Source organism: Budorcas taxicolor, chromosome 23, assembly GCF_023091745.1.
Source record: "Budorcas taxicolor isolate Tak-1 chromosome 23, Takin1.1, whole genome shotgun sequence".
NCBI lineage: Eukaryota > Metazoa > Chordata > Mammalia > Artiodactyla > Bovidae > Budorcas > Budorcas taxicolor.
The window spans coordinates 27,015,729-27,043,190 of NC_068932.1; the positions used below are offsets into that span (position 1 = coordinate 27,015,729).

A 27,462-nucleotide genomic window follows, 5' to 3' on the forward strand; every position below is an offset into this window, starting at 1 on the left:
AGGTTTTGATCAATAAATTACTTCCCATCATTGTCCTGGTGATTGTTTAAAACGACATAAGCAAAGCACTCAGCACAGAGGCTGGCATACAGTAAGTGCTCAAGAAATGAGGCTTGTGGCCAAAGATGTGGGATGGAAGTCATTGATACTGACTGACATTGAACCATACAGACAAATGAGAATGTATAAACTTGCTCAAACACACTGAAAATGGAGCCAGAAATGTTCCTGGATCCCTCTGCTACAATACAGCTGGCATACACCCCTGAGGGACATCACTGAAGCAAGGATGGCATTGTAGAATAACAGGTTTACTGTCGAACCGACTCTTAATTTTCATGTGTGAATTAGTTACAAAAAATATGTAATCCGCCATTCAGCTGTCTCTGTTTCCAGCCAGCCCCCTGTACGTCAGAACAACATAATCAATACGTTGCTTGAACAAGGTGGTATGCTTAAGCCTATTTGAAATTAAGTGAAACAGCTCTAAGACTGCCTTGTCTTTGGCACAGATAATAGATTGCTGTAGTAGTTCAGTCACTAAGTTGTGTCTGACTCTTGCGATCCCATGGACCGTAGCCTGCCAGGCTCCTCTGTCCATGGGATTCTCCAGATAAGAACACTGGAGTGGGTGGTCATTTCCTTCTCCAGGGCATCTTCCTGACTTAGGGATCGATCCCGGATCTCCTGCCTTGCAGGCAGATTCTTTACCAACTTACTAACAGGGAAGCCCAATAGATTGCTGAGTGGTTTATAATAAAAACTACCTTCCATTCCTCTATCCTAAATTTGAATCCTATTCCAACAAACCATATTCATCAACTTCTTAAATAGTAAACTTGGTTCCTGACAGAAGCTTCACTTCTGCAAGGCATGTGGGCACCACTGGTTCTCCTTTCCACAGTCTTCTTCAGTATTAAATGCAATACCTTGGTTTTTTATCTATTAAACTGTTAGAAAGTGTGTGTTTGTATATTAGTCATTCAGTCGTGTCCGACTCTGGGACCCCATGGACTGTAGCCCTCCAGGCTCCTCTGTCCATGGGATTCTGCAAGGAAGAATACTGGAGTGGGTAGCCATTTCCTTCTCCAGGGGATCTTCCCCACCCAGGGATCGAACCTGGGTTGTCTGTTACAGGCAGTCTCTATCGTCTGAGCCACCAGGAAAGTCCCACTGAACTGTTAAATTAACAGTTATTATGGAGGGATACAAAGGGTTCAGAAAGAATCCGACACAAAAGAAATGACTGAGTACACACATAACTCTTGAATTTGGGGCTGATCTTTACTGTTGCAAGCAAGAGTCATGGATCTAGATAGACCAAGTTCAAAACTTGCTATACTACATACTATGTTGCATAAACTATATCACTTTTCTATTTCATCATCAAGGGAATAAAAATCCCTACCCCACAATCTTGTTGTGAGGATCAAATGGTGTGACTTATCATGTGCCTTCAAGCTAGGCTACAGCAGTATATGAATTGAGACCTTCCAGATGTAAGATCTAGTACAACCACTGCAAGTTCAATGCGTGAAGCAGGGCACCCAGGGCCTGTGCTCTGTGACAACCTGGAGGTATGGGGTGGGGAGGGAAGGGGGCGGGGGGTTCAGGACTGGGGGGACACAAGTATACCTATGGCTAATTCATGTTGATGTATAGCAAAACCCATCACAATATTCTAAAGCAGCTATTCTCCAATTAAAATAAATAAATTAATTTTAAAAGAAAAGAAAAGACAGAGGAACCAGCAATCAAATTAGTGGAGAAAGCAAGGGAATTCCAGAAAAACATCTACTTCTGCATCACTGGGCTTCCCTTGTGGCTCAGCTGGTAAAGCCTGTAATGTGGGAGATCTGGGTTCGATCCCTGTGTTGGGAAGATCTCCTGGAGAAGGGAAAGGCTACCCACTCCAGTATTCCGGCCTGGAAAATTCCATGGACTGTACAGTCACAAAGAGTTGGACACAACTAAGCGACTTTCACTTTTTCATTAACTATGCTAAAGCCTCTGACTATGTGTATCACAATGAACTGTGGAAAATTCTTAAAGAGATGGGAATACCAGACTACCTTACCTGTCTCCTGAGAAACCTGTATGCAGGTCAAGAAGCAACAGTTAGAACCTTACATGAAACAATGGACTGGGTCAAAATTGGGAAAGGAGTACGACCCTGTATTGTGACCCTGTTTATTTAACTTAGAGTAAATCATGTGAAATGTCTGGCTGGATGAATCAAAAGCTGGAAACAAGATTGCCAGGAGAAATATCAACAACCTCAGAGATACAGATAATACCACTCCAATGGCAGAAAATGAAAAGGAACTAAAGAGACTCTTGATGAGGGTGAAAGAGGAGAGTAAAAAAAGCTGGCTTAAAACTCAACATTCAAAAAGCTAAGATCATGGCATCCAGTCCCATCACTTTATGGCAAATAGATAGGAAAAAGTGGAAGCAATGATAGATTTTATTTTCCTGGGCTCCAAAATTACTGCAGATGGTAACTGCAGCCATGAAAATTAAAAGATGCTTGCTCCTTGAAATAGAGAGTGTATTAAAAAGCAGAGACATCGATTTGCCAACAAAGGTCCATATAGTCAAAACTATGATTTTTCTAGCAGTCATGTATGGTTTTGAGAGTTGGACCATAAAAAAGGCTGAGTGCAGAAGAACTGATGCCTTCAAATTGTGGTACTGGAGAAGACTCTAGGGAGTCCCTTGGACTGAAAGGAGATCAAACCACTCAATCCTAAAGGAAATCAACCATGAATATTCATTGGAAAGATTGATGCTGAAGCTCCAATACTCTGGTCACCTGATGCAAAGAGATGACTCATTGGGAAAGACCCTGATGCCGGGAAAGACAGAAGACAAAAGAAGAAGAGGGCAGCAGAGGAGGAAATGGTTAGATAGCATCACCAACCCAACGGACATGAATCGGAGCAAACTCTAGAAGATAGTGAGGGACAGGGAAGTTTGGCATGCTGCAGTCTATGGGGTTGCAAAGAGTTGGACATGACTTAGCAGTTGAATAACAACAAAATCACGTACCTGGACCACTGTAGTTACTTAACAAATACATATCCCTATTCTGGAACATTAGCTTACTAACACCTAGCTCTCCCATCTTATTTTCTCCCTAATGAAAATCTATCTTTTTATTTTATGATAACAGAATCTTTTTTCCTTCCTTTTTAGGAACCTTCTCTTTTTTATCTTTGAGCTATGTAGTTTGACTGAGACTCTATACCACCTCCTATTTCAATTCCCAGAAAAGATACGTGTCTGACCTACATTAGTAATGAACCATCTTATATAGCTCTGATCCAAGCCAGACTACTTGGATTCAATCCCTGGAAATGTGAGGAAAGAGGCAGAATGGTTTGATGAAGTTTCCAAACTGTCAGACTGTAAGACTAAATTTGATGATGTCCATCATTGCTATAATAAATGGTGAAATCTAACTTGAGAATGAAGTCAACTTGGGGGAAAAACAAAATGAAGAGATGTAAAAAATCAGTTAATATTACTGTAAGCCAGTAGGGACTCAATTTCTTAGGTGTCAGGCATATAACCAATTCACAAGAAACATCTCATTTAGCTAAGTAGGTATTAATTATCTTCACTTTACAGAGGGAGAAAAAAATAAGGGGCACACAGAACTAAACTTACTCATAACTCCTTACTTAGTAAATGGCAAAACTAGAACTCATACCTCAGTATCTCTGAGCCCCTTAAATTCCCAGCTGTACTACCTCCCAGTATAATTGATTTCTGATGTAGTAAAGAACAAGACCGTTATAACAGTTAGTTGAATAAAAATACACCTATTCTATTTAAGGCAGTATTGTGCTAAGATACATTTTATAAGATGCCCTAAACATGCAAATCAATTTGGAAGCAATTTAGACTCCTTGGAAGAAAGTTCATATATATGTCAGTATGATGGTACTACAAACAACCACCATAAGCATAAGGATAAGTTCTTACATTCCAAAACTGCTTTACAATTACCACTGACTACTTCCAGGGGTAGGAGTACTATTGCTGCCAGAAATAAAGATATGCCTTAAGTGCACTAGGTGATGAGGAAAAGATATGAATTCATCTTCATTTTTCTCCATGGGAAATGCTATGTTACTATCCAGTGTCATATATAAGTTCAGCACTATAAAAGTTCCCCTCAGTCCCCTCTACACTCCCACAGCCAGGCTTTAAGCAGAAATGATTAAAGAGAGCTTCTTTCAATTAATTTGCTGAATAATCCTAGATAACCCAATAGTTCTTATATAATAATAAAAAAAAAAAACCCTGATTTCCAAGAGTCTAACAAATATTGCTTCGATTGACACCTTTTTGCCAGCCATAGGAAGATCCTCAGAGTCAGAAAATACAGACCATGGGGCCAGAGACCAATATATTTCATCAACAGTCATGTGCATTGTGCAACTTACAAGGTCTCATGCTTTCTCGGGAAAATCCAGAGAGCCCACTTTCCAAGCCCCATTGGAGGGATACACACACACAGGCATGGTGGCCAGAAGAGCCTTGGGTTTTCTACTCACCTGCCTAAAACAGGCTAGATTTCCAGAGTTCACAGCTCCAGCCCAGAAAAGGTCCAAGAAGTGGCCGAGTCCATTGATTCACTAGGTTATGGGCTCTGAAGCCATTCTGCCTGAATCTTAATCCCAGCTTTGTGGCTTTCTGGCTGGGTGACCTTGGCTAAATTATTTAACCTCTCCATGCCAAAGATTCCTTTTCTGTTAGGGAGGATAATGCAAGGCTTACTTCATAAAATTGTTCTGAGGATTACATTGCTTAAGTTTGAATAATGCCTATCACAACGTCAGAGCTTGAATGGAGAAGAGGTCTCTATTCCCAAAGGCAGAGGAGGGGTATCATTTATTTCACTCAGCAGACAGATTAATTAGAATTTATATATGATCATGTATAAAGTTTTTATCAAGATAATGATATGACATGTGGTTACAAGGACTTGGTATAATATTTGTATAATAAATAAAATTTGTATAATAATATTTATATAATAACATTTGGTCACCTATGGAAGACCCCCATTCCAAGAAGAGATAATGGGTTTTCAATTACTACCAGCCAAAGCAATGATGGAATTGTTTATATCCCCAAAATGTGTGTAAACTAGCCCTCAGTGAGCTGGAAAATACCATATACCACCACTTAACATGGGAAATTCTCTCATCTCACTTTCCCTTTTTTTTTTGGATCAATGTTTTTCTTTGTTTCTGTCTCCAGACTTTCATGAAGTTTTTACCTTCCACTGCTTGGTCCATGTGCAAATGTTTTCAGTCCCTTGGAAGCTGGACTTAAAGAAAGATCAGCCTCTCATACTTTCTCATTGGTGAAGCATTGACTCCATCTCCAGGTTAAATTAGGGGAACCATATTAATTTATTTTAGTCTTTATTTATTCTGTGCATATTATTATTTATTTATTCTATGAACAAAACACCCAATAAAGGAGGAAATGAAAATATACAAAACAAAACAAAACACATGGACCCTCTTTCCAAAAAGTGACCTTATAATTTATAAGGAGATGCGCATGGAGACGCAAAGTGTCTCATGAATAAGAAACAAAATGAATAAGTGAGGAAGGGCAGAAATGCTAATCAGAAAAGGGAGATTCAGTGACAGTTAGAACTGTTTTCCCAGAGAAGGGAGAGGCCAATTTAGATGTCAAAAACAAAACTTCAGTCATTCCTGAGTGGAAGCAGCAGAGAAGAGGTGGTGACTTCTATGCAACTGAAACCCTATTTAGTTATCAACATCTCTGTGATGGGAGAAAAGGTATCTTTCCATACAGAAGTCTCTTTGTGTTATCTTCGAGCCAGTTTGTTTGCAAATGACTTGTCTTTCACTTTTTCAGGCAGTTTCACTAGTGTTAAGAGACTTACCTGTTCTCTGGCTTTCACCTCCCGCAGGAGTCTTAGGGCAGTATTTGAGAATGAGAAAAATAAAAATGCATTCCTCTTTGAAGTGAGAGAATTGGAGTGGTGAGGGAAGCTATTAGGTACATGGAAGTTGCAAGGCTGATGAAAGATAGCATGATTTTAAGAGGAATAAAAGGGAGGCAACTTTCACTGTCCTGGTTGAAGGAAGCTCACTGGCTTCTAAAAGGTCTTTGCCCCAGTAATTCTCAATGATGTGAACAAAGGATATTTAAACTCCTGTCTGAGCTAGTTCCACAGACCACTGTTTATACCAGCAGAAATCTGGAAGTAACCTAAATGTCTATTCCACAGGCAGGTTAGATAAATCAGGGTAAGACAGAATCACATCTTTTATATGGTCTAGGCTATAAATTAAAAAGGGATTGATAAGTAATATCAACATTAACTAGAATGTTTTGTATTTACACATGCTTAGGTATTCATAGAATGTTTAGGGAAGGAGAAGCGAGAAACTAGAAACATTGGTTGTGTACCATATGATGAAAAGAATACTTAAAAGAGTCGAAATCAGGAATGGGAAGATGATCTGCTTTTAGACTAATTAAGATCTACTTATTTACACCGAAAGTCTTTAATTTGTACATGTATTATATATGTGTATAGCGCTTTTAGTAATAAAAAAATCACTATTAAAATGTCTTTAAGGGTCTGTCTCAAAGTTTCACCAAAATATAAGAAAACAACATTTTCATAGCTCTTGCTGCCATTGATCTCATTTTTTAAAAGTAATTTATGATACTGCTTTAACATTTCCTTGCCATGTTTACCAATCCAATGTCACCTTCTGCCCTACAGAATGTGGGTGTATCCCGATAAGAACAGACTTCATGTGAGAGTTCTGGGTGGGAAGATTCCAATGCTCGTTTTCCCAGGTGATATCTCAATATGCTAGTAAATAGAGTGAGACTTACCAGTAGAATCTGTTTGGTACAACCGCTTCCTGGATAAGCTGCCACCTTCTCCCAAATTCAGCAGAGCTGTATAACTGTAGAGAAGACAAAATATTCAGCACCAGGACGACATGGTACACTGAATGCATAAAACATAATTCACTGGATGAATGATAATGATAATAATAATAACATCTTCCATTTATTAATTACCCTTCCTATGCCAGATGAGTGCCCCATGTATCATCTCTATTCTCCATGTAGATCCTGCAAGACATTGATATCTCCATTTTATAGTTGAGCAAACTGAAGCTCACAAAGATTAAGTGATTTGTTGGAAATCACATGCCCACTAAATATTAAAATACATTCGGATTCATACCCCATTCTGCCTGGTAAGCTGTATTACTGGCCCTGGAATAGCAGACTGTTGTCTGAAATACAAAGAAGCCCAAAACCTAGACCTGGCTCTCAGAAAGCCAATAATATAACCCAAATCTGACAAAAGATAATGAACAATGCATGCAATCACCAGATGAAGAAATTCAGAGGAAGGGGATTCAGAAATCAATTAGGGATGCTTCTGAGATGTATGGTGACTCACCATGGATGTGAATGAATGGCAGAATTCAAACGGACAAAGATAAGACAAGCAGTACTCAGAAAGGGAACAGCATGGATAAGAGGTGAGAAATCAGGGATGGTATTTGAATAAATGTGGCTTATCAAAGATACATGTAGTCAAAGCTATAGTTTTTCCAGTAGTCATGTATGGATGTGAGAGTTGGACCATAAAGAAAGCTGAGCACCAAAGAACTGATGCTTTTCAACTGCGATGTTAGAGAAGACTCTTGAGAGTCCCTTGGACTGCAAGGAGATCAAACCAGACCATCTCAAAGGGAATCAGTCTTGAACATTCATTGGAAGGACTGACGCTGAAGCTGAAGCTCCAATACTTTGGCAACCTGATGTGAAGAACTGACTCACTGGAAAAGACCCTGATGCTAGGAAAGATTGAAGGCAGGAAGAGAAGGGGACAACAGAGGATGAGATGGTTGGATGGCATCACTGACTCGATGGACATGAGCTTGAGCAAACTCTGAGAGTTGGTGATGGACAGGGAAGTCTGGCGTGCTACAGTCCATGCGGTTGCAGAGTCGGACACAACTGAGTGACTGAACTGAACTGGCAACTTGAAAAGGCTTTGAATGGCAAGTTATGGGGAAGAAAATCCGGCCCTGCAGGTAGAAGGAGCCAGTGATGGCTTTTTAAACAGAGTAGAGGAACTCCGCACCTTAAGTGTGGGCGGCTGCGCCCGGCGCACGAAGCGCGGCCGAGAAGAGCTACCCCATGTCCGAGGCCAGGGGCAGAAGCTGGGAGGACCCCAGACCCGAAGGGCAGCAGCCAAGAGGAGCTACGCCACATCCGAGGGCAGGGGCAGCGGACGAGAGTGCCAGACTGTGACGGCGCAGGAACGGCCGAGACGAGCTACCCCGCATCTGAGGCCAGGGGCAGAAGCTGGGAGGACCCCAGGCCCGAAGGGCGGTAGCCAAGAGGAGTTACCCCACATCTGAGGGCAGGGGCAACAGCTGGGAGGAGCCACCCTGAGCCCGAGGCCAGGGGCGGCAGCCGGGAGGAACAACCTCATGTCCAAGGGGCGGTGGCTGCGCAGGCACAGGAGGGCCTAGAGGAGCTATCCCAGGTTGAAGGTCAGGAAGGGCAGTGGTGAGGAGATACCCTTTGTCCAAGGTAAGGAGCAGTGGCTGCGCTTTGCTGGAGCAGCCGTGAAGAGATATCCCATGCCCAAGGTAAGAGACACCCAAGTAAGATGGTAGGTGCTGCAAGAGGGCATCAGAGGGCAGACACACTGAAACCATACTCACAGAAAACTACTCAATCTAATCACACTAGGACCACAGCCTTGTCTAACTCAATGAAACTAAGTCATGTCCACGGGGCAACCCAAGACGGGAGGGTCATGGTGAAGAGATCTGACAGAATGTGGTCCACTGGAGAAGGGAATGGAAAACCACTTCAGTATTCTTGCTTTGAGAACCTCATGAACAGTATGAAAAGGCAAAATGATAGGATACAAAAGAGGAACTCCCCAGGTCAGTAGGTGCCCAACACGCTACTAGAGATCAGGAGAAATAACTCCAGAAAGAATGAAGGGATGGAGCCAAAGCAAAAACAACACCAGGCTGTGGATGTGACTGGTGATAGAAGCAAGGTCTGATGCTATAAAGAGCAATATTGCATAAGAACCTGGAATGTCAGGTCCATGAATCAAGACAAATTGGAAGTGGTCAAACAAGAGATGGCAAGAGCGAATGCTGACATTCTAGGAATCAGCAAACTAAAATGGACTGGAATGGGTGAATTTAACTCAGATGACCATTCTATCTACTACTGCAGGCAGGAATCCCTCAGAAGAAATGGAGTAGCCATCATGGTCAACAAAAGAGTCCGAAATGCAGTACTTGGATGCAATCTCAAAAATGCCAGAATGATCTCTGTTTGTTTCCAAGGCAAACCATTCAATATCACAGTAATCCAAGGCTATACCCCAACCAGTAACGCTGAAGAAGCTGAAGTTGAACGGTTCTATGAAGACATACAAGACCTTTCAGAACTAACACCCAAAGGAGATTTCCTTTTCATTATAGGGGAATGGAATGCAAAAGTAGGAAGTCAAGAAACACCTGGCTGCTGCTGCTGCTAAGTCACTTCAGTCGTGTCCAGCTCTGTGTGACCCCATAGACGGCAGCCCGCCAGGCTCCCCCGTCCCTGGGATTCTCCAGGCAAGAGTACTGGAGTGGGTTGCCATTTCCTTCTCTAATGCATGGAAGTGAAATGTGAAAGTGAAGTCACTCAGTCGTGTCTGACTCTTAGTGACCCCATGGACTGTAGCCTACCAGGCTCCTCCGTCTATGGGACTTTCCAGGCAAGAGTACTGGAGTGGGGTGCCATTGCCTTCTCCGAAGAAACACCTGGAGTAACAGGCAAATTTGGCTTTGGAATGCAGAATGAAGCAGGGCAAAGACTAATAGAGTTTTGCCAAGAAAATGCACTGGTCATAGCAAACACCCTCTTCCAACAACACAAGAGGAGACTACACATGGACATCACCAGATGATCAACACCAAAATCATATTGATTATATTCTTTGCAGCCAAAGATGGAGAAGCTCTATACAGTCAACAAAAACAAGACCAGGAGCTGACTGTGGCTCAGATCATGAACTCCTTATTGCCAAATTCAGACTTAAATTGAAGAAACTAGGGAAAACCACTAGACCATTCAGGTATGACCTCAATCAAATCCCTTATGATTATACAGTGGAAGTGAAATATAGATTTAAGGGCTTAGATCTGATAGATAGAGTGCCTGATGAACTATGGAATGAGGTTCATGACATTGTACAGGAGACAAGGATCAAGACCATCCCCATGGAAAAGAAATGCAAAAAAGCAAAATGTCTGTCTGGGGAGGCCTTAGAAATAGCTGTGAAAAGAAGAGAGGTGAAAAGCAAAGGAGAAAAGGAAAGATATAAGCATCTGAATGCAGAGTTCCAAAGAATAGCAAGAAGAGATAAGAAAGCCTTCTTCAACGATCAATGCAAAGAAATAGAGGAAAACAACAGAATGGGAAAGACTACAGATCTCTTTGAGAAAATTAGAGATACTAAGGGAACATTTCATGCAAAGATGGGCTCAATAAAGGACAGAAATGGTATGGACCTAACAGAAGCAGAAGATATTAAGAAGAGGTGGCAAGAATACACAGAATAACTGTACAAAAAAGATCTTCACGACCCAGATAATCAAGATGGTGTGATCACTCATCTAGAGCCAGACATCCTGGAATGTGAAGTCAAGTGGCCCTTAGGAAGCATCACTATGAACAAAGCTAGTGGAGGTGATGGCATTCCAGTTGAGCTGTTTCAAATCCTGAAAGATGATGCTGTGAAAGTGCTGCACTCAGTATGCCAGCAAATTTGAAAACTCAGCAGTGGCCACAGGACTGGAAAAGGTCAGTTTTCATTCCAATCTCAAAGAAAGGCAATGCCAAAGAATGCTCAAACTACCACATAATTGCACTCATCTCACATGTTAGTAAAGTAGTGCTCAAAATTCCCCAAGCCAGGCTTCAGCAATACGTGAACTATGAACTTCCTGATGTTCAAGCTGGTTTTAGAAAAGGCAGAGGAACCAGAGATCAAATTGCCAACATCCGCTGGATCATGGAATAAGCAAGAGAGTTCCAGAAAAACATCTATTTCTGCTTTATTGACTATGCCATAGCTTTTGACTGTGTGGATCACAAAAAAACTGTGGAAAATTCTGAAAGAGATGGGAATACCAGACCACCTAACGTGCCTCCTGAGAAATCTGTATGCAGGTTAGGAAGCAACAGTTAGAACTGGACATGGAACAACAGACTGGTTCCAAATAGGAAAAGGAGTACATCAAGGCTGTATATTGCCACCCTGCTTATTTAACTTATATGCAACGTACATCATGAGAAATACTGGATTGGAAGAAACGCAAGGTGGAATCCAGATTGCCGGGAGAAATATCAATAACCTCAGATATGCAGATGACACCACCCTTATCGCAGAAAGTGAAGAGGAACTAAAAAGCCTCTTGATGAAAGTGAAAGAGGAGAGTGAAAAAAGTTGGCTTAAAGCTCAACATTCAGAAAACCAAGATCATGGCATCCAGGCCCATCACTTCATGGGAAATAGATGGGGAAACAGTGTCAGACTTTATTTTTAGGGACTCCAAAATCACTGCACATGGTGACTGCAGCCATGAAATTAAAAGACGCTTACTCCTTGGAAGAAAAGTTATGACCAACCTAGATAGCATATTCAAAAGCAGAGACATTACTTTGCCAACAAAGGTCCATCTAGTCAAGGCTATGGTTTTTCCTGTGGTCATGTATGGATGTGAGAGTTGGACTGTGAAGAAGGCTGAGTGCCAAAGAATTGATGCTTTTGAACTGTGGTGTTGGAGAAGACTCTTGAGAGTCCCTTGGACTGCAAGGAGATCCAACCCATCCATTCTGAAGAGATCAGCCCTGGGATTCCTTTGGAAGGAATGATGCTAAAGCTGATACTCCAGTACTTTGGCCACCTCATGCGAAGAGTTGACTCATTGTTAAAGACTCTGATGCTGGGAGGGATTGGGGGCAGGAGGAGAAGGGGACGACCAAGGATGAGATGGCTGGATGGCATCACTGACTCAATGGAAGTGAACTCCGGGAGTTGGTAATCGACAGGGAGGCCTGGCGTGCTGTGATTCATGGGGTCACAAAGAGTCAGAGACGACTGAGCGACTGAAATGAACTGAGAGGAACTCCAGGCTCTAACAGCAACCTGCATGGACTAAGCTCTTACTATAATTCAAGAGCTTCTCATGCATTCCTTAATCCACATACCATCCCTCCCAGTAATATATAAAGCTATTATGGTCATTTTACCAATGGTTACACAGCTGGGGAGATTTTAAGTCCATTTGCTACAGTGCTTTCCGAGGGCAACCACAAAGAAACACTGCTCAAGACACAGGGTCTAACCCTTGGCATACTCCTTCCCCTGCAAGTGTCTTTCTTCTCTTATATCTTGTTCTTCATTGTGGCCTCACTCCTACTCCTGCTCCTCTCCAGTAATTTCACAGCACTATACCCAGGATGGTTTTACAGGAACCTTTCTTGGTGTTTTTGTTGTTGTCATTGTTGTTGTTCTTTTGCTTCTAGAAGTGTCCTCTGATGGCAGCCCAGAGATTCCTATTGCTCGAGGCATTCCAGTTCCCACGGATGTCTGGCTGGCTGATTTGAAAATATCATTTTGGAACATCTCCTTTCTGCTATGTGCCTGGTCTGTAACCCACTCACATCCCAGTCATCCACCACTGCAAGTGCCAGATCCCACAGTGAATGGATGGTGAGTCACTGTGTATTGAGTACCATGACTGTCCGCCCTCCCCAGCCTCAGCACTCAATGGAGGGTCAAATGACTCACCAAGTGACTCACCATGGCTGCAGCTGTACCAGGCATGTCCAAGAAGTAAGTCAGCTCAAGTGAGGATTTACTGACCCTTGGAAGAGCCTGCTACGACATTGTGTACATTGGATCAAAACACATCCTGAAGTCAAAAAAGAGGCTGAAATATTTGGCTACCAAAGCGAGGCGCTCACTTGGCCCCAGCTACTCAGTATTTGGGCATTCAGCCAAGAAGAATCTGTGACTTTTCCTTTCAAGTCTTATTATTTTTCCCTGCCCTACAATGCCTGGGTTGGGGCTAGGCTTCCTGGGTACATTTCATGCTTGATTCATTTTAAGAGTGCCGAGGAGAAAGGGGAGACAGTTCCCCTTGTGGGGTAACAGAAGACACAACAGCATCTTCACTCTTAATTCAGACGCCAAGCAGACAGAGGGTGCATGTCCTGCTTCCCACTACGTCCCGAACACTTGCGTTTTAATATTCAAACTTGGATCAGAACAGTGATCATTTGATCCTGAGTGTCTGTGGTTTCCTCTCCTCTTGCACCATCTTTTTTAAAAAAATTAAAACCCAGAACTGCACTGCTTTCTATGAGTTCAAAGGGAACAGAAATCATGCCACTGTGTATGCCTATAGCTATTTATAAATGTATGTTAGTATCTATATTTATATACAAAGATTTATGCAAATGTAAGAGAATCAGGATCATATGAAATAATAATTCTGTGTGAAGGCTAGACTCACATATATTCTGAAAATCATATATAAATTCTGAGCTCTCCTACAGCTACACCAAGGGATTGCTACCTCTGTCTTCACATAGAATTCATCACAGTGAGGAATCGTTGGGTGCCAGCATTTATGTGTGTGTTTGTGTGTGTGTGTTTTCCTCTATGTCTTTTTAAATTGATCCCTCTAGGCTTGGATTCAGAACCTGTGGACCAGTCAGGTATGTCCCATGATATTTGTTTTTATCCTCTTCAAGGAGATGCTTTGTTATTTGTGAGCATCTAGAGGCCCCTCAAGCAGTGGGCACATTGAACAATCCAATAAACTAAGCCTCTCTTATTCAGCTCAGTGACATTTTTTATAGTTTCCTATCTCAAAAGGTACCCTCTCATGACAGTGGACTTGTTTCTCCCCTTTCCATTCACACCTGGGCACATGCCCCCTGCCATGCCTTCCCTGGTGCTACCCACTCTGGCAGAGGTGGCTTCAAGGCTTGCCTACCACAATGCCAGTCTTCTTTTTAGGTCCAGATGAGAGGACATTTTTTCTATGAACCCTCTCCTACACACTGAGATTTCCTAGTGGTCTCATTTCCAAAGAACTATGGTATAAGAAATGCTATCAAACTATAGTCCATATATTTAACTTTCTTAGTAACCTTTCAAGAGAGCCTTTTATAATGCAAGACAGAAATCCCTACCTATCTAAACTCACTCTAAAATATCTGAGATCATCCCTTCCCTCTCTGATGAGATCACAAAGTTTTTATGTGTCTGGAATTCCATCTTTTTGTATCTACACAGTGCCTTGCACATAGCCGATGACCAATGGGGAAAAATAAAGTATTGACTTTACATCATGCAAATTCCCTAGTGATGGATCTACCTAGTAAAACACTCAGGTTTCCCAAAGAATAGACAAAGGTAATTTAGCAGAGGAAGATGTTTTACTTCCATGGATCCATAGCTAGAGGCCTGTACCTAAAACCAACAAACAAAACTATAAATATCAGCACATTCGAAATTCCCAAGGATTTGAAGGCAAGGTCTTATATATTCACCCTTACACAGAGCTGCTCTGTATACGCCACATACTATTTCAAACCTTTCCTCTCTAAGAATTTAATTGTTCAGCCTGATGTCACACCAAGAAAAGGAGAAAACAACTCACAGCCATCCAGGTTAACGTGTTCATTAAACCTGCAGAGTCTGACAGCAAAGTTTTCCTCCACAAAACAGAGGGTGCTACCCAAGCCTTTTTTTTTTTTTCCCACCCAGTGACTATCTCAGCCACCAGTGGAAGGCTTTCTGTGTAGAAAGAGTCAATGTCCTTTAAGAAAATTCATAGTGGTGGCAGCACCTAAATAAGATTTATTTCCCTCCCTATCTGTGTGTAGCTCCAAGGTTTCTTTTGACTGTCAGAACACAGAATTGAGAACTATCATTACTACTTGTCACATCAGAGAAAGCATCCACAGCTTTCTCCAGCAGTGCCAAACCTAGAGAAAGAGAAGAAGAATGATCAGGGGGCAGAAAAGACTGTCTGAACTAGTTTTAGGAGAGCAGTGCTTGTCTACTAATCCTCTGTCATGACCTCCTAAATGCCTTCTTGGAAGGGTTTAGATCTGTGTTTGTTTTTTTTTTTTAACTAATCCTGGTACAAAATATTAGCAAAAAAAAATGGAAGGAGTAGACATTTTAGACAGGGAGAAGGGAAGGATTCTAGTTAACAAAAGAATGAAAGGCAGATGATTCTTCCAGTTTAGAATCACTCTAAACTGTCTGAGACCACCTCTCCACCTCAGTAAATGTAAGTTAATGAGCACAAACTCATTGCTCATCTAAGCTCAAGATGTATTAGCAGCTAAAGGTCCAACTCTCCACTTTGTTATTACCCTAGTGTGGGGGCTTTCAACACTTCTTCCTGCCAGTTCCTCCCCTGAAGAGTTAGTCAGTCCTTCTTTCCTTTTTTTTTTTTTTTTTTTGATAACTTGATCATCATCACATTGGCTTGTTTTCTTGCCATCTGTCTTTGTCTGCCATATGAAGAGTGCAGATAAAAAAGCAATTAATTGCAAAGGATGCAATTTCAAGGGTTGGTTTTATTACCAGCTTTCAACCAACTGTACAGTCCTCTCTGGTGCCATCCTGGAGAGCTGCAAGTTGGCTGAGGGGCAAAGGCTCCAATGGAGAATAAAGAGGGAAGCCACAGGGGGACAAACAGCTTGGGGGTGGGCAAGTTGAGATCCACCAACAGTGCTCAGGATTCCTAATTGACAGCAAAATAAGAAGGGCTGGAAGAAGTGGGGTATGAGAACAGCTCCTTGTAACTTTCATTTTCTATCTTCTTATCATTCACATTTTGGCTGAATTGCGAGCAGAACAGCATCTTTTTTGGAATAGAAATTCACCTTCTTTGTGGTGATGCAAAAGCTTGCAAGCATTGCTGTCCCTGGAAAGTGTTCTCAATTGTTCTAAATCAGATCAACACAGCCCTTCATTTTATAGCATTAAGACAGGGACCTATTAGGGATTTTCTTTTGCAGCTAGGAAATCAAGGACACCCTTTGGCAGAAGGTAAGAGTGATGGCATGTTTCAGTCTTTGAAAGTGAAAGCTGCTCAGTAAAGTCTGATTCTTTGTGACCCCATGGACTGTAGCCCGCCAGGCTCCTCTGTCCATGGGGATTCTCCAGACAAGAATATTGGAGCGAGTTGCCATTTCCTTCTCCAAGGGATCTTCTTGTCCCAGGAACTGAACTCAGGTCTCCTGCATGGCAAGCAGATTCTTTACCACCTGGGCCACCAGGGAAGAGTTTCAGTCTCGGATTGATGGGTTTGGATGCTTTCACCACAAAGGTCCCCGTGGCAATTTTCTCATCAGGAGGCAGGTCCTGGGTCTCCTCTACATGGTCTCCTGCAGAGGCTTCCAGGTTGGAGGAACACTTCCTGCGGTTGGCTCTCTTCAAGGCTGCCTGCTCCCTCCCCTCTGCGGCTCTGCCCTTAATAGTTTCAGAGGCAGGAGGCTTACAAATTGCCCTTCCTGAAAAGGCTGACAGAAACCCCTGCCAGTTCTATTTGATCTGCCTCATCCTAATACCACCCTGGGGATGGTCTGGGGACAAAGCAGTCAGTCACCTCAGGACACTCCAGTTCTCACTGCTGTTACTGCATTCTTTTTAACAAGAAAAGAGATGGGGCCTTGAGGACTTCCAGTAAATTTATAGTGCCAGCCCTGGGGCACTGCAAATATCAAGCTCCTTCCTCTACTGGCCTCCACAGGAAGAAGAAGAGCAACCCAGAGAAATCCATAGTCTTCCGAGATGGGCTCTCATGCTCTGGTTACACAGCAAAGGAGGCCAGAGCACACTCTTAGTGGGAAATCACATCATAAGGGACCTCAAACTTCATCCAGTTCTGACACAAGTCTTCTCCTTGGCCAGTGGGGACAGGAATAGATACAAAACCATGACCACCTTCCCAGACCAGCTCCCCAACCTCCAAGAGATGCAAACCTCAAAGAAAAGGCAAACTTCTCAGCATCTGTCATACATGATATGTAGTAATGTGTTATATTTTGTCCAGATTGCTGTGGTGGCTTATGTAAGACAGTAAAAGCGGGAAGTCTCCCCAAGTTCTCAAGGTGGGACTGGGCATACAGTTAAAATCTCTCAGCATGACAGTGTGAGGAAAGAGTGTTTCAGGACAAGTGGGTCAATCTGAGCAAATAAACAGAGCAGAAAAAGTTAAAGTGAAGTCGCTCAGTTGTGTCTGATTCTTTGCGACCCCATGGACTGTAGCCTACCAGGCTCCTCTGTCCATGGAATTTTCCAGGCAACAGTACTGGAGTGGGTTGCCATTTCCTTCTCCAGAGGATCTTCCTGACCCGGGGATTGAACCCGGGTCTCCCGAATTGCAGGCAGATGCTTTACCATCTGAGCCACCAGGGAAGCCCCCCAGAAAAGGTAGAGCAGTGTCTTTGTTTTTCTTTTGTCAACCATGAGAGACCCAGCTTGGCGGGCATGGGTAAAGGAAAGTGAAGTGGGAGCAGAGGCTATAAATACAGCCTGGGAACAGGTTGGGTGGAGGCAATCCAACCAAACTCATGGGGAGCTAATGGAGACAGGACTCAATGGACAATGAGGTCAAAAAACAAGGGGCCCCAAAACTTTGCTGATGAAGAGTGAGCAGGAATGATGACATGTCACCAGCTCCATCAAATTCTCCCGAGGTTGGATTTATCAAACCTGTCACTGGCCATCCCCCAGCTGGCAATGAAGTCTGTCACGTGCCCCACAGTCCTGTTTGGCAGGATTGGGGGGTTAAACCTATGGAACTTGGGTGGATTGGGCAGCAAGGGTCAATAGGTGACAGTGGGCCAGTTCAATTTGTGGCCATTTCCTGTGCTCCCAGATCTGGAGGTACTTAGGGACATTTTCAAATGGAATCTTAGGCTTAAAGGTTCTATAATATAGATGTAGAAATAGAGAATAGATAAAACAATTAGATGCTAAGCATCTATATCACAAATGCCCCATATCTAGACACTGACAGGAAAAAATGAGTTACTCTCAATAACCATGTAATTATCCCAATATTTAAATGCATAAGTGATGAAACTTAGCAAGTTTTGAGAGATAAAAATAAGCAGGAGGAAACACTTGCTGCTTGGAACATATTGGAAGTGTGCTTGTGTAAGATAGATCCATCAGCCGTGTGGAGATGGGACAGAGGGGAGAGAACAGTTAGCAGGTGGCTGAGCAGAGCAGGGAAGAGATGGGTGCCTGGATAAGCCAGGGCCGCTGGATGCGGGAACGAGGAAAGGGAAGAAGAAGAAGAACAATAATAACAATAAACAAAATTTTAAAAAGAAAAAATCTGACCAGGACTGAGCATAAGAGAGAGTCATTTCATTTAAATATAGCTTATATGTATACACACACACGCATGGGTTTGTGTATTCTATTTCAGATTCTTTTCTATTATAGGTTATTGCAAAATGATGACTATGACTCTCTGTGCGATACACACACAGGCAACTATAAATTTTGTCTTGAATTTGAATGATGGGCTTTAGAGACTTTTCTAGAATATCTAAATATTTCATCTAATCATTCCAAGGACTACTGGTTTATTTTTATTTATTTCATTCCAGTTTTTAATTTTTCATTGAAGTATAATCGGTTTTCAATGTTGTGCTCGCATTTGGTGTATAGCAAAGTGATTGTTATATTCATAAACACATTCTTTTTACATACTCTTTCCGCTATAGGTTATAACAAGATTTTGAATACAGTTCCCTATAATATATAATGGAAGCTTGTTTATCAATTTTATATATAGTAGTGGATACCTGCTAATCTCAAACTCCTGTTTTATCTTCCTCCCACTCCCCTTTCCCCTTTGATAACCATAAGTTTGTTTTTTTATGTCTGTGAGCCTGTTTCTGTTTTCAAATAAGTTCATTTGTGTCATTTTATAAGATTCCACATATAAGTGATATACAGTATTTGTCTGCCAGACTTACTTTACTTAATATGATAATCTCTAGGTCCATCCGTGTTGCTGCAAACGGCATTATTTCATTCTTTTTTATGGCTGAGTGATTGTATCTGTGCATGTGTGTGTGTGTGTGTGTGTGTGTGTGTGTGTGTGTGTGTGACATACCTTATCTATTCATTTGTCAATGGACATTTAGACTGCTTCCGTGTCTTGACTGTTGCAAAGAGTACTGCTGTGAACATCGGGGTGCATGTATCTTCTTTAAAACAATTCTGTTTATTTACTTTTGGCTGTGCTTGGTCTTCAGGCTGCATGGGCTACTCTCTAGTTGTGGCACATAAACTTCTCGTTGTGGTGGCTTCTCTTGTTATACAGCACAGGCTCTGGGGTGTGTGGGCTTCAGCAGTTGCAGCACGTGGCCTCAGCAGCTGTGGCTCCCAGGCTCTAGAGCACAGGCTGCATAGCTGAGGCACACAGGCTGCATAGCTGAGGCACACAGGCTGCATAGCTGAGGCACACGGGCTGCATAGCTGAGGCACACAGGCTGCATAGCTGAGGCACACAGGCTGCATAGCTGAGGCACACAGGTTTAGCTGCCCTGTGGCATGTGAGATCTCCCCAGATCAGGGATTGAACCTGTATCTCATGCACTGGCAGACAGATTCTTTACCGCTGAGCCACCAGTGAGGCCCCATGAAGCATATGTATCTTTTTGAGAGTCTTTTCTGGATAAATGCCCAGGAGTGGGATTGCTGGATCATACGGTAGTTCTATTTTCAATTTTTAAAGGAATCTCCATACTGTTTTCTGCAGTGGCTGCACCAATTTACAGAAGGATTCACTTCTGAAAGCTCTAGTCATTTTGCTGGGCAAGGGGAAATTTTACACATAGACCCCTGGGACCAGAGCTGGCGCAAGGTTGGAGGAGGTGAGCAGGGGTCACAGTGCTTATGACACAGGCTGGCCTGCTGAGTCACAAGGGACTGTTTGCTGCCTGGGAACCAGCCAGGGACAGTTCCCTTCTTGCTCTCCCTTCCTCTGTTGCATGATCTTCAGACAGCAGTTTTCCCTCTGCTGTGAAACTCAGCTTTGAAACGCATACTACAGCATCTGCCAGAGGGAATGGGTTGCACAGTAGGTGGGACATGGGGAATATGGTTAAACAAAATTGAAAAAAAAAAAAAGGTAATTAAAGAAAAGAAAATATCACAATGGCTTTTCTAGGGAGGCAGTGTTTGGTGCAGTGAGGACAGAGTATGAAGAGAATCAAACCTGGATTAGACTCCTGGCTCTATCAACCACCCTGGGGAATTTTCTTAACCTTTTGGAGCCTCAGATTCCCCAAATATTAAATAGGCATAAAGATAAAGTCAATGTTTCATGTAAGAAAGAAGTTGAGGAATCAATGCGAAAGGCCTGGCAGAGCGTTTACCATGGAGTAAAGGGTCAGTGCTAGTTCTCAGCCTTTCCTCTTCCTGCTGATCACTGCCTCCAGCCTGAACTGCCCACAGACCCTGAAAAAACAAGGAATGGCAAGGAGAAGCAGGTGTGATTGCTATTTTCTTCCTGACTTTCAGGAAGCAAGGAAGGATCCTAGACAACACTTCCATGTCCCTTGCCTCTGAGGCTGGATATTGCTTAGCTTGGCTGTTCCTGGAGTAGCTGGGGGCGTCTGACTTTGGACCACAAGTCTTATGCTGGGACATTTTCTCATCATGCCTGCAATGAGATCAGCAGGCAGGCACTGAAATTAAGTAAGTCAGGTGAGTGAGCCTTGCCGATTTGAATTTGTGACTTTTCATCTGGTACTATTTTACAGTACAGGATCCGGTCGTTTCAGGAGGCTGGTTTCTGACTTCTGGTTTCTCTTCCTCTTGCCAGCTATGAGATCCTGCCTGGGCCTCTGGGTCTCTTAGACCACTGAGTGTGCCGTTTATAATTTGTACTTACAATATCCTCTTATGCTGAAAAGAGGAAGTTGGACAAGGTAACATTGAATTTTTTTTTAATGTGAAATTCAGAGTCATAAGTTCACAAAATGTGTCTGTCTATAAGGCCGAGACTTCCTTCTCCCCAAACCACTCCCCTCCGTGGCAACACTGTTGGTTACAAACACTCTTGAAAAGGAAAAATACAGGAAAATGTCACTGTTACTGGATTTCTAAAGGACCACTACGAGAGACAGATTTAAGAAAGAGGTCCCTGCCCTCTTAGGATGTCAAATGTCTTTCAAAGTTCCCTGGATGGATGCCTGGATTTAAGAGGCATCTTAATCCATTTAGACAAGTGGTGGTTAGAACAGATCAAAAAAGCTAGCTACAAAACACAAGCAAAAATGTAATTTATTTGAAATAAATTAAGCTCAACTAGCTACCAAAGAGCATAATTCTGTCTGTTCAAACCTTAGTCCTAATCACTCATTTTAAAATGTCCATTTCTCCTAATTCTTGCAGCCTGTTTATTCAAACTTGGGAATAGATAGATCAATCTGCTTTATGCAGCAACTGAAAAATAATGATACAACCTGGTTAAACAAGTTAGCTAAGGTGAACACAGGACTTCTGTGTTTGCATAGGATGACATTTCGGCTTGAGAATTTGTTTTATAAACAAGCATTGGGGTTGACATTTAGCAAGCTCCCTGGTTTCCAGTCTAATTGCCAGTTTTGTACTTGGATACTTAAATTACTAACATATTCATGAGGTTAGAAATCAGCTCTGACATTGGGAAATTTCAAGCACATGGAAATCTTGCCAAAGCAGCATGGTATATAACACTGTATGTATTTCTTATAAATAACTGAGTGCCTTTTAACTTAATGCAGTGCCTTGGGAAAAGTGATGGCTTTAGGTAGGTATCAGTCTCCCAAGTGTTGTGCAGAAATTATTTGAATATCCCCCGGGGGCTGAATTTGAAGGATCTATTTATATTTTATTTCAATCTTGCCCTTTTGACATGAAAGGGCTGCTAGGTCTATTCAAAAACAAATAGAGTTGCTGTGAAGGCAAATACTTTAATATTTAATGGCATACTGCTATTATAATCGATAATATTTTCTTAGGACCAAATATCGGTTCTTGCTTGCTCCATTCATTCTGGTTCCATTCATTCTGGTTCAATGGTACCTTTTAGCCACTAAGAGTATAGTCAACATTGACTAAAGTATCTATAACTTCTCGTATGTGGGGAAGACAATCCTGGATTACTGCTAAGGCAGCCTTGTGTCTGTATCTAGTTGTGCCACACAAGATGGCTCTCTCTCCTAGGTCTTTGAATAACCATGTGCCAGGCACTGTGCTGAGTGTTTTACATACATTATCTCAGCATCTTCAAACAGTCCTGTGAGGCAGGTACTATTATTACTTCCATTTCACAGCTGGAAAAACTCTAAAAGTTAAGTGACTTGCTGAAGGTCACACAGCCATCCGCAGGGCCTGACAGAGTAGAGAGCTGATGTTCCTGCCTCACTTGCTGTGTTGTCTATCACTGGTAAGAAACTAATATTACCGAGTGTTGGAAACTGCTGACATCTCTTCTCTTGTTGAGCAGTCATTATTTTCCAGGGAATTCCTGGCATTCAAAGCAGTTGTGATAAGCAATGGCCTTCTGTTAGTGCCCAGTCAGGAAAAGTAGAAAGGATTAAAAGAAATAAAAGAAAGTGCCGTTTTTGTTTGTTTTTTAAGAAATAGATATAAAACTGTTTAAATAAAATTTCTGGACTCATATAAAGAAAGAAAAGAGAAAACTAAAAGCAGTTCTTTTAAAAATGTACTATTATGCAAGTCACTAAAATTCTATTGTATGCCCTCAAACATACTTGCAGTATAATTTTCCTTTTCTATCAATATGATTTTAACTCAAATTCAGTCTTCATTTATATAGAGAATGTTGCTGTTAATATTCAGGGTTTTAATTATTTGTGAAAAGGGTTTCCGTATCAAAACACGTTCTCCTCCTTAACAGTTGTGTCTTTTGTATATCCTACACATAGTTACCAAAATCCTGAAGGTGAGGCCACTCTGCAAGCCTGAAGATTTCTCATTTAATTCATAAACTTTGATAGTTTGTAATATAGAGTAGAACAGAGATCCTGAAAGCTCCCATATGGTATTACTTGGACTGTTGACTCATAGGGCTTTGGAACAAGTGAGACCATACAAACTCATGAGTATTCTAGAACTGCCACTAAATGAACAGCGACCCACCAAACTGTCCTAAAGGTCTTGTCCTCCCTCCACAGAATTGATCACTCATTTGGATGCATTTTTTTAAAATTCACAAAACAACCGAATACCTCCTGAAATAAAACTGACAGGAAGATCCATGAACAAGAGGAAAACAAAGATGATGAGAAAGATGGGTAAATAAGAGAAAAAAAAAAGTGATTTGGGGACTAATACAAGGCAGCAGATGAGGTTCACTTGCTCTGCACAGTTCTCTGCTTTAAGTTTTTGAGTTCGTTACAATTTACAAATATCACATTTCAAACAAAACAGAATTACTCCTCTCGAAAAACTCTGAAAAGTCTGATGACATCAGATGAGTCATTCTTGGTGGCAAGAACAGTAGGCTGAAGCTGACCAAGATCCCCTACCTTGATCCACCCACCCTCCTGAATGCACACCTGCGCCCCAGTCTCCCACAGCTCAAACCCAGCTGCTCCGTTCAGTCAGATTCTTGCTTGTCTGTGGAGGAACTGAGTTTGTGGCCTAGAAGGACGTGGGCATCCACAGGGGTGGGGAGAAGAAGCTGGCTGCCGAGGACAGGAGAAAAGTGATTCCTTCTGCTCACAGTCGGGGCGGCAGGTAGGTCTGCAAAGCTGCCCAAGGAAAGGGCCTTGCCAGTCTGAATAAGCCAAGCAAGAGGGTCTCTCCTCCCCAGCAACCAGGCAGTCTGAGCCCGGGGAGTGTTCACATTGATTTCACAACACTGCAGACCCTCCCCTATACAAATCACTCCTCAGTGCAACCCCTAACAGACAGGCCTCGAGCCCAGCGCCCCAGGATGGTCAGCAGAACTGATTTAGATGCCTATTCTTAACAAATTTCTATTTTTTATTTCCTTTCAGTCACATCTGCGTCTTGTTTTCTCTCATTTCCAATGTTTCCCAACACATCATGTTTAGTGAGGTGTTTAAGACAGACTGAGAGATGCTGTTGGAGGCAATGTTTTATAGCACAGTTTGTACACTAGTTTATTGCCAAATTAAAATAAAGATGTAATCTGGCAGACTCAGCCTACTGCTAAGTCTTGCTTGGGTGGTTTCCTGCACTGAGGCAAGAAGAGGTAGGGGAACATGGAAGGAAGGGGAAGCTCTGTATCTTTCTTTTCCCGGCTGCTCGGTTTCCAAATGCAAAGACACAAAAGCAATGAGCAGAATGTTTGGTTTGCCTACCACTTAATTACAGACATAACAAATAAATAAAGGAGAGTGAGATGGTTGGTGCTTCTGGAATTCTTCACCACAGAATTCTTCACAGCATCCACAGTGATTCACTGCTGGTTTGTAAGAAGCTGAAAGGGTGTGACTATACATGACGGGGTTACCTTGGCCCATTTGGCACAAACTTTCCATAATGTCTATAACATTTATTTTTCTGAAAATCTCAGGGCTTTCCAAAGGCACAGCCTCACATTCAGAGGCCAAGGAGTCTATCACCTGTGTCTAGACCACGGAAGTCCCCCAACAGGGCTTTTTAAGAAGGCAGGTTACTTCTTTTAGAGCTTCAGTGGGTCTCAAGCCTTTTCCCTTCAATTATTCTAGTGGTGGCTTGAGAGTCACATGCTCATTCAAGAACACTTTTACCTCTTGGCAACCATCTAGGTATTGAATATCACAGGTAGATTTCTTTATCTAAAAAAAAGGCTAAAATATCAAAATATCCTGGTTTTATGGATTTCAAGGGCATTTGGCTATACACATTTCTCTCTGATTAAAAGCTCTTCTCTTTTTTTTTTTAAATCTGGCTTCCTATGGAATTGATGGCCACTAAAACTCTATCTTGGGCCAGAAAGGACAATCTGTTCAACCAAACTCTTTCAAGTCCCTTAAAACGCTCACATCAAAAAACCTCCGCTGAGAGTCCAGACACTCAAGATGAGATGCAGTCAGGGCAGAGTGCCGCGGCCCATATGGACTCTTTCCTGTGAGCCAGAGATCCAAACTGTGTCCTTGGGGCGCTCAAAGCCTCATTCACGGAAGGAGAAAGAAAGCCATGGCAGGAAAATAAGGGGAAAGCAAAGGTGGCTATATATTCAAAAGAGGAAGTATGCTTCGAAAGTCTGACAGCCAACGATGGGAGAGAGGTGAGGAGGTCTGTGCGCAGGGGAGCTCTAATGCAGCTGCCACCTCCGTGCTTTCTAACCCACAGTATTTCACCACAGACTGATGGGAAATAGCACTCAGCAGAGTGAATCCCAGCACTTAAGCCAGCATCTTTGCTGAGAGCTCTGCAGCAGCAGTGACTGTCATGCACAGTGATGAGCAATACTTACATGGAAGAATGAACGTTCCTGTTTCCCAAAGTCACTCACCTGCCAGCACCGGCATGGGGCCCTCGTTGGGGCCCACTGCTGCCTCTCATTGGAGCTAAAAGCTCTGTGATTTGTGGGTGACTGACAGCTGCTATTTCCATATCACTGGCCCACTGGAGTGGCCACACATCTTCTCCACTTGACTTTAGGCCAACTCCACCAGTTAATGGCTCATCGAATGACTGCACCCCAATCCCCTCATTGCTAATGGACCACTCCTCATTCTGTGATTCACATCCTGACATATGGAGCCCTTCAGTTCAGTTCAGTTCAGTTCAGTTCAGTCGCTCAGTCGTGTCCGACTCTTTGCGACCCCATGAATCACAGCACGCCAGGCCTCCCCGTCCATCACCCCTACTTCTGTTAGTGGGTTTCTCATAATTCTTTGTTCCCAGGATCATCTCTCCTTCATTCTCCTCTAGAGAAACAGAGCTTAGCAGATAGGCTGACTTCTACCCCTTTGGTGATATCTCCAGACATCACCATCCATTTAGTAGAACTCTATTAAGTTTCATATTCCAGTTGCCTAACTTAGACATGTGTTACTAATGAGTATTTTCCCCTTTGGGGAAAAATCTTCTCAGATTTTTGGTTTGTCAGCTACATACAGAACAAAGACTGTTAAGGCTTCCTCTACATGTAAAATGACAGAATTCATTTGGTCTGGTCCAGACCAAGGATTCTATGATATCACCCTAATGGGTCTTCTTGGTTTTGACCTCATAATGCCTCAGTTCATCATAATACTACTGCCAGGTTAATTTTTGTAATCTATAGCTCTGAACACATAAATCCACTGACCAAAATGTTCAAAAGGCTCCTAATTGGAAAAAAAAAAAAAAAAAAAGAATTATTTTTCCTAACAGTCTAAACAGTAAAAAAAAAAAAAAAAAGATTGGGTCCAGGAGTACATGCATAATTAACTTTCCATAATTTCAGTTTCAGCCAAATCAACATATTCATGATCCTGTTAACATGAGTTTTCTAACTATACAAACTTACATTATTGTTTATGACATTGCTCTTGTGTAAAGTGTGCCTCCCCCCAAAAAAGAAATATGACATATTCATTAAAGTCCAGGTGAAATCATTTTATAAGATCTCCATCTCCTAAACTTTGAGCTGCCAGTTTCATAGAATCCATGAACTAACTCTGATTGGGTATCTACTACATGTGAATGACTTCCCTGGTGGCTCAGATGGTAAAGCGTCTGTCTACAATGCGGGAGACCCGGGTTCGATTCCTGAGTCGGGAAGATCCCCTGGAGAAGGAAATGGCAATCCACTCCAGTACTACTGCCTGGAAAATCCCATGGACAGAGGAGCTTGGTAGGCTACAGTCCATGTGGTCGCAGAGTCGGACACAACTGAGCGACTCCACTCACTCTTCACTCATATGTGAATGAAGGCTCTCCCTGCCTTGTTAGTCCCTCTTAGACTACTGAACTCATGTGTGTTTATTTTCTTTCCCTAGGTTGACCAAATACTTCTCGATATAGCTATTTTATACCAACAATGCACCATGCTGAGCACGTAAAACAGAGCCTAATCTTTTTTCAGTCTCATCCAAGTGCATCTGCAATTACAACCACCCACACAAACACATTTTAAGGCAAAGAAGGCTGACCCCAAGTACCATACGTGGCCAAGTTGGGGCTATAACTCCCACATGCCCTAACTTCTCCGAGGTAATTCACTCTGCCACTGTGGTCATGGGGCTGCTGTCTGAAGTGCTGGCACATGAAGGGTTACATTTTTGGCCTTTTCTTCCAACACAACTGCAAAGATGCACAGTTTTCACTCAGCCAGG

General features: G+C 42.4%; 1 protein-coding gene across 1 annotated transcript in view; it reads right to left on the reverse strand.

Annotated features, from left to right (window-relative positions):
* SORCS1 (sortilin related VPS10 domain containing receptor 1) overlaps positions 1-27,462 on the reverse strand; it is a 578,854-nt gene that overhangs the window by 181,595 nt on the left and 369,797 nt on the right. Inside the window, exon 5 of the mRNA XM_052660872.1 lies at positions 6,904-6,977. Coding sequence (XP_052516832.1) covers positions 6,904-6,977 — 74 coding nt within the window. The remainder of the gene's footprint in view (positions 1-6,903; positions 6,978-27,462) is intronic.